At 41.9% G+C, this 8,341-nt stretch overlaps 1 protein-coding gene across 1 annotated transcript; it reads left to right on the plus strand.

Moving 5' to 3' along the window:
- Positions 1-789: 789 nt before the first annotated feature.
- Positions 790-2,555, plus strand: LOC102720176 (transcription factor bHLH94-like). The gene is made up of 3 exons (XM_006660659.2): positions 790-1,299; positions 1,490-1,921; positions 2,291-2,555. The coding sequence occupies exons 1-3, from the start codon at positions 790-792 to the stop codon at positions 2,390-2,392; spliced, it is 1,044 nt and encodes a 347-aa protein (XP_006660722.1). The 3' UTR covers positions 2,393-2,555.
- The last annotated feature ends 5,786 nt before the right edge of the window (positions 2,556-8,341 follow it).

Here is an 8,341-nt window from a genome sequence, read left to right on the forward strand (position 1 = left end):
ATAACATAACACATAGATAAACATAGTGATGTGACATAGAATTTATAATGAGAGAGGATGTAAGTTTCATAAAGATGAAACTTTTTGGTATATACGGTTCCCTAGAATATAAAACTGGATTGCAAACTCCACTCAGAGAAATTTGTTTTATCATCACACACATTCAATCAATTTCTATTGGTTACTTAGATGCAGAGTTTAAGTGATATGTTAGTCTATGAAATTGTGAAGTAAGTATTGAGAGCACTTGTTTCGTGCCTCCACTTAAACATGGTTTTGATTTTGATGATTCAGCTCTAAACCGCACGATAAAAAATTCTTATACCAAGAATGAACTTATCAGTGCTAGGCTGGGTTTATTTGTCCGAGGCTCGGTAAAGTCTCCTTCACCACCACGACCTTTTTAGGCGACAAGAGTACGTCCCACCCCAACACGACCAAATTATGGCCTAATCACACCAAAAATCCGCGCCCTTCCAAAGCCCTCCCTCCCATCAATCACTGCTATAGTATACTGTGCTCTACACTCTCCCTCTCCCTGCTCCTTGTCATGCTCCTCCCATTCCATCGCTCCCATCCACTTCGATTCCCAAACAGCCACTGCTACCTACGCTTAAAGCTAGCGATTTCACGTGTCCCGGCCGCCGAGCCAACCTGTTGCTACAAGGGTGAGCAGCTGCCGCGTTGCCTGCAACAACCGCTATCCCATGGAGGAAACCTAGCCTCTTCCAGTTTGCGTTGTGCGTGCGTGCAAAGGTGTGTGCCTTGAGAGGTGAGACCAGCGGAGGCATGGCACTGGAGGCCGTGCTGCATTCCCGCGGTCTGTTTGGTCGTCGGTGCGCCATGGAAGGAGGAGGTGGAGTGGGGGGAGGAGGAGGTGGTGGTGGGGGAGGTTGGAGCGGTGGTCTGTTTGGTGGGTTCGAGGGGGTGATGGATTTGGACGGCGGCAACTGGGACGCGGCTGCGTGCTCGTCGATGCTGCTGCATGGGTTCCAGGAGCTGGAGATTCCTGTAGCCGCCGCCGTGGCGCCGGCGCCGCCGGGGGAGCATGCTGTTGTTGTTGCTGCCGCCGGCTGCGCGGAGAATGCGGGAGGGATTGGTGGTGGTCATCAGGAGGATCAGGCTACGGCGGTGCAGGCGCGGAGGCGGAAGCGGCGGCGGGCGAGGGCGGCCAAGAACAGGGAGGAGGTGGAGAGCCAGCGGATGACCCACATTGCCGTCGAGCGCAACCGCCGCAAGCAGATGAACGAGTACCTCGCCGTGCTTCGTGGACTCATGCCGCCGTCCTACGCCCAAAGGGTAACTGCTAGCTAGCTCATCACTGCCGGCCGGTCGGTCATTCGTTGCATGGCTTCGCCGGCCGGCGCTGTCGAATCGCCATCGATCGCCACTGGTTTTGAATTTTGGTTTAAGTTTGCCGTTCTTCTTCTAGCCGGCATCAGAAGTTCAGAACTTCACTCTCGTCATGCACGTCGTGCTTGTGTTGCAGGGTGATCAGGCGTCCATCGTCGGCGGCGCAATCAACTTCGTCAAGGAGCTGGAGCAGCTGCTCCAGTCGCTGGAGGCGCGGAAGAGTTCCCGGCAATGCGCCGCGCGCGACGCGGCGGCGCCGTTCGCCGGCTTCTTCACCTTCCCGCAGTACTCGATGAGCGCCACGGTGGCGGCTCCGGCTGTGAACGATGACGTCCGCGACGACGGTGGAGCCAGTGCCGAGGCCGAGGCGTCGGGGTCGAAGCCGTCGGCGGTGGCCGACGTCGAGGTGACCATGGTGGAGAGCCACGCCAACCTGCGGGTGCTGTCCCGGCGGCGGCCGAGGCAGCTGCTCCGGCTGGTGGTGGCGCTGCAGGGCCACCGGCTCACCGTGCTGCACCTCAACATGACCAGCGCCGGCCACATGGTGCTCTACTCTTTCAGCCTCAAGGTAACACATACCAAACCGAGTACTTACTAGTTACTGCTAGTATTACGAATCTGCACAATCTACTACGCATTCCTTCCTCACATTTACTAAACAATTCAATCTGATTGCAACTAAACATATATATGGCCCTCAATCCAAGATGCATAGTACCTATATCTGGTTAGCAATATCACACTGAAACAAGTTGGTGCCTAGGTTTCCGTGCATTTTGTATCTTACTTTGTCTTGCACAACTGCTCCAAATTCTCCCATCTGTTTACTTTAATGGAGCTCGGCTGGAGTAGCTAAAAGGTTGCGGTTCCCTAAAAAGGGCCATTGTTTGACCTGCCAATGGATCGTCATCTCAAGTGATCTCGTCGTCAATGGCAGGTGGAGGATGATTGCCAGCATACGTCTGTGGATGAGATTGCAACCGCCGTTCATCAGATCATAGAGAAGATTCAAGAAGAGCAGGGCTGTAGTTTAGATTAGCAATTAGCATACCAACCAACCACGTATTAGCATGTATGAATGATGATGATTAGTTCTTCTAGCAAGTGAAGCCACTACGTTGTGCAAACTAATATTATATCTTTATTATGTAGTTATTAGCAGCTTCATTAATCATTAGTGTTGAATCATTTCATAATAATGGACTGGCTTGTTCATATATGGAGTGTGCAAGTGCAATGCATGCATGGCTAGCTGTGTACGTTATGTTTGAAAAAAAAAACTACGAATACTTATATGCTCTAGCTAGAGAACAATTCCATGGTAGACATGACACATGACATTCCTTGTGGGTACTACCATGTTCCTTAGGACCTGACACAATTGACAGGAGCTGTTTCAATACCTTCTTGCGAGGATTCTGTTTCCCTTGTGAAGCACCAATTACTGCCAAAAACACCAAAGATTCCCCAACTTGTGGCCGCACAGCTTTGCCTGTTACTTTCGTGAATGTCCATTCTGCTCCATATCCTGTGAGTAAGCAAGTGAAGTTCATGCAAATAGCCAAATAGCCCTATCTTTTAAAAAAAAGGTAAAAATAAAAATATAGCCAAATAGCATGTCTATTTTGTTGTCATAGTCCATGAGTTTTTGCTGCTGTGTATACCAAAATTCTAAACGTTAGAGGAAGCTCAGATACCCTATAAGAGCGTGGATGCCCAACTAAAGAAAATGCTCTATCAGATATTTAGTTGAGCACTTGGAAGTGATGGGTATAAAAAGTTTCAGTATACCATAATCAGTTCGTTTCAGTAAATAAGATGGAAGCCGTTTAAAGAAAGCAAAAATATGAACATCAAATCAGCAAATCAAAGCAAAACGATACCAAGAAAACGATAAGAAAGAAATGCAAATAGGACGCAAGTTGTGTCCTCTCATTGACCCAAGAAAAGATTCTACAAACAGGCTCCTTTACCTGATTGACCTTTTACCGTTTCTATCTAAGCATGATTGATCAAACAGTGAAATAGCTGCACAGCCATTTCATCTATGTGATGCTTGCACCCTGATTGATTCGACCGACAGGACAAAACACATGTGCCACTTGCTCTCATGCTGCATGTCGTTTTCACTCTTCAAATGTTCTGCTCCAACGAAGCATCATCTGTGGTAAAATAAAGAAGTGGAGCCACCTGACAGTGGAAAAAAAAAGGAATCAACAGTAACGTCAGTGTTTGTTAATTTCATGCAACAACCAATCACCCAAAAAGCCCATGCACCAACCGTTCACTCAAGGTCAAGCTGCTAGACAAAAATGTGCAAATCTACTATATTACTACCACGCAGGTAAAATGAGAAAATAAAAGGGCAGCTCAATGTGTGCCTAACTGCCTATACATGTATCTGTGCAGGCATGTGAGTGGCCATGAAAATGACACATCAGTAAAATAAGGAAGCAAACCAAGGAACAATAGATGTACTGGTAGGATCACCGAGTTATACCATGACAGAAAATTTATGCAACTTATAAGGTATGCAGATTGCACGGATGTTAGGATCATATCTCATACACTGATTCAATAGAATGTAGTACTACTTTTTTCAGTATAGGGACAGCAAAAAGGATAAACAACATGGCTCAAAATCTGCAAAACAGGCTGTAAACCAAGACAGGATAGTTATTACTTGAGTAGAATAGCCGTAGCTTGTTATAGTAGTTGGTGTGACAACCGATCTCCACAGTGGACTCGGCATGGATCACAATCTTTATAAAGACCTACCTCTGAGGGTCTATAGGTGAGAGGCGGCCTATCTTCTTATTCCAGGACTCCATAAGAATAATGACAGAAAAACCTTTATGCTCCAAGTTGAGTACTTGAACCTTGACAGAAGCAAAAGCATGGATGCATCATAATTTAAATTACTTAAAGTTGTTGTCATGTACGGACGCATATATGCCAGGCGCAGACGCGCCCGCGACGTGCGCCGCGCGGCTGAGCGCGCCGGACAGGCGCTGCATGAGTTAGCCTAAACTTAGATTAATAAGTTGTTTTGGAAACTCCTAGAATCAAGGATAACCTTCTCCATTTTGGTTATGCCATTGGCCATGTATGCTTGTAATCGCTTAACAATGAGGAAGCAAGAATTATATCCCTAATCTCTCTCTTTCTGTAAGCTTACGGTTGAGGGGAATAACCTCACCGGAGAAAACGGCCAGCGGCTACGTGTTGCTTAGTCGCGGCCCGGCCAGTCGGGGGTTCGACGCCCTTGACAGTTGTGCACACTGGATTTATTCAGTCTCTATGAGTCTGCTTAGTTCTGATGGATAGGCCCACCATTTGACAAGCAGTTTGCTCATAAGTCATAATAAAGTATTTTTTATCAAATAAAATACACATGAGCTGAAAATGTTAGTGCTTCATCTAAGAAAAACCTTCAGACCGGCACCTATATGCATGCTAATCATGACTTAAGGGAATGCAATTATGTGGTACTGAATAACCAGTTGGCCAAGATTATATGTAACAAGAACAAGCCAATAAATTATAGAGCTCTTCCCACACCTATCAGTACGTTGCACACAATAGTTTAACAAATAAAACACTCAGGTTTCAACTGTACAATTAGTTTTTGCAGATACAATGATTCTGAAATGAATCGCTTGATGGAAGAAGAGACCAGATAGCATAGGAAGATAACACACTACTAGTGTAACAGGCGTGTTCTCAACCAATTAGAGCAGGATCATACAAGACCTATAACAGAGAAAATTGGCTTTATGAGAATAGCGCCTTGTTTTTAAATCCGACAAGAGGTCAAGGTGGGTTATTCTTTTCTTAATCTTGTTGATTTAACCTGTACTCGCTCTTATTATTTCTCCCCTGCTTAATATATCCAGCAGAACTCCTGCCGCCGTTTCCTCAATAATAATAATAATAATAATAATAATAATAATAATAATAATAATAATAATAATAATAATAATAATAATAATAATAATAATAATAAGATAACACGTTTCGAACAGCTTCAGTTGGTTTTTGAGAAATAGATTGAGGTGCCTGAACCAGATGTGTATTAAATGGAATTAGGGATGCATAAGTATTTTGAGGACAAATAAGCTCTTTTCAATTTTTAAACAAGGGAAGGTGTCATACATATCAACATATATCAGAATGGAAAGGTGATAGAGCTAATACTATAACTAGGCACATCAAAACAAATGAATCGTGACAACCTAAATGGGTGCATATGTTACACTATAAAAGTACAGCTTTCCTGCTCATCAACTAAAGTAGTCGGTGGACAACTGGAAAACAGCAGACCCCATCATATAGCAAAGAAACAAAAAAAAAAAAAAGACAGCTTAACAGATGCACAGTTTTCGTTTGCTTGCATTTTTAATAAACAGCTCCATTTGAAGAAGGGGATTGGATACAGGAAGAGATGAAGACAATGATTGATCTAAAGAATACATAAAGGTTGCAACAAAGTCAAGCATAAGTGGATTTTCAGTGGTTGCAAAAGGTAGCAAAAAGAAGAATCAGCAGCAGCAACTTTGATGAAGGACAAGCGAAAAAATTGTTGGTTGGTGTGATATTTCGTCAAATAATACAATTTTCTTTACAGTTTAGCCCCAGAAAAAACAATAGTGCACTCTGCATATCTATCAATAAAGAAATTTGGAGGTACATGAGTGCTGAATCATAGCTGTGAGAAATTTGTTGCATAAGCTTCAATAGGCATCTGGTTCCCTGTTTTGGGATCCCATCCAATGCCAAGCATGTTAAAAGGGGCAATAAGTAGGGGACCGTGTACTAATCAAGTAAACTAAACAGGAAATTCAAAACATAAGTACAATTGATAAAAAGATATTTTAGTCCATCCATCAGAACAAAATAACAGTTAAAAACAATTAGTTTCTTTAGATGTTCTTTCAGACTGTCTTTAGATGATTGATAGCAAGAATTCATCATGTTTATAAATGCTGCAGTGCTAAAAATGTGAACTCCAAGCTATGTTCGGTGAAAATAATTTTGGATTCCTAAAAGAAATATATGAATACTTTAAAATTTCTTGACAGTTGGGCATATTTGATGTCCAGTTATCCATGAATTTGACAGTAGGACATCAAAATATTGACGTACTGATCCCATATCTTTTCATAAACAAAAGGCTCAGAGACGTGTTGTGTGACAAATACCAGGGAAAAGGGGCTTGTTCAGCCTGTTTAAGCATGAACTGGCAAACTTGATCCCCATTGAATAGAATAGGAATACCAAGACAGAGAGCAGAAATAAAGAACATAAACACACAACTTCACTAAAGGCTGCATTCTTTTGCAATGCTACAGTTCAGGTTATTCTTCGGTTTTACACACACGTTTCCTGACCTACTAAACGGTGTGTGTTTTGCAAAAGGATTCTATATAGAAATTCATCATCTCACATTTCTAAAGCAGATTTTTAACTTTGTAAGAGTTAATAACATTGTTTACACCATTAAATATCTAACAAAAAATTAGATAATCTTTCATCTATCATCCATAGTTCCATACAACAACAGCCTAACCTGAAGAAGTTGCAGTAAAGAGCAAACAGAAATGGGCAATTTTTACCTTAACTGTTTCAGTTTGTTGTTTCAGAAATCATCTTTAAGCATGCAAAAAAGATAGGATTGTCCCTGCACCCTGGTAATATGATTATTTTTACAGAATATTTTTTTGAAGGAACAAATAAGAATAATTTTAGCACCCCGCTATTCTAATTTGTCGAGACAAAAAAGGGACAGACAATAGAAGTACTATTAAATAAACTTTTTTAATTAAACATACCCGTCAAGTTAGATCATAGCCTTCAAGTTAAATGTCTTTCAATTATTTGAGAGAAACACAAAAATCGGTGTTTTAACCAAATATCTCATAATACATTGAACAGAATATAGACAGCCACGGCCAGTCAGCCATAAGGTCAGGTAAACTGTGAAAGATTGGTAACTCCCAATGATGTTTACTACATCTCAATGCACAAATTTTGCAACTTTATGGATTGTATTTTAGAGGCTAAATTGAATATGAGGCCCAAACTATTCCATTTTGTCTAGATATGGAAGCAGCAGGAGACGAGACATTTTGATTGTGACCTTTTCTCCAACCTGGCTTACTCACAAAAGTGATTATCTGGTATGCTGGTTCTCCTCGAGCTCTCTGCAACTTGGCCTCCTCTAAGGCTGTCTCCGTCTCCCCATTTGCTTTCTCTCTAATCCCACATCAGAACAGGATTCTTAGTTCAGGGGTGACTGAAATTCAATATCTCGTACACCACTACCAAGGGTTATACTTTGAATTGCTACCTCTGTCCCAAAACATTTTGGGACGTAGGTAGTACTAACTTGCTTAAATAGGAACTTCTTGACAGGCCGATTACTAGGATACAGAGCTACAACGAATTGAAAGGATAGGAGCTTGATTAGACAAAACAGAATAGTTCAGGAGCGTCAGGTGCAAATTTGACATTTTGTCTATGTCAAATGTAAAGGAACTTCTTAAAATGTACACAGTATCTATCTTTTGGCATGCTAGAAAATACTGACAAATAATTGATGAAAGTGGAAGAACTGGTGTGAGGTACCTCAAACTGGTGAATCCTTCCAAGATCTGCACAAGAACACCTATGTATATCCTGTAAACAAATAAAGCCTCATTCACAAAATCTTTTGTATGCTAGCTCATTATATTAGAGTACCGATTATGTGCAATATCTCATAACAACCACTCAATGAATAAGCATATCAAATTTCGTAATGCCAACATGATAAATAATCCTATGAAATGATGAATAGTAAATGCAAGCCCTAATTCTGATATGTGCTCTATGTTATCCATGGACTCATACAAAGGTAAATGACTAATAATAGTGTACACCACTGTCAGCAAAAGTCAGTCTACCAAGCTATAGCTAATTTCTGTTAGTAAATGTGCCATTAGTGCAG

This window comes from Oryza brachyantha, chromosome 9 (assembly GCF_000231095.2).
Source record: "Oryza brachyantha chromosome 9, ObraRS2, whole genome shotgun sequence".
Lineage (NCBI taxonomy): Eukaryota > Viridiplantae > Streptophyta > Magnoliopsida > Poales > Poaceae > Oryza > Oryza brachyantha.

What these genes read in the sequence shown, in the direction of transcription:
- LOC102720176 (XM_006660659.2), top strand. Translation starts at nt 790, where the DNA reads ATGGCACTGGAGGCCGTGCTGCATTCCCGCGGTCTGTTTGGTCGTCGG. An exon ending in CGCCGTCCTACGCCCAAAGG is followed by an intron (nt 1,300 to 1,489) that starts GTAACTGCTAGC and finishes CTTGTGTTGCAG; the next exon opens with GGTGATCAGGCGTCCATCGT. An exon ending in TCTACTCTTTCAGCCTCAAG is followed by an intron (nt 1,922 to 2,290) that starts GTAACACATACC and finishes CGTCAATGGCAG; the next exon opens with GTGGAGGATGATTGCCAGCA.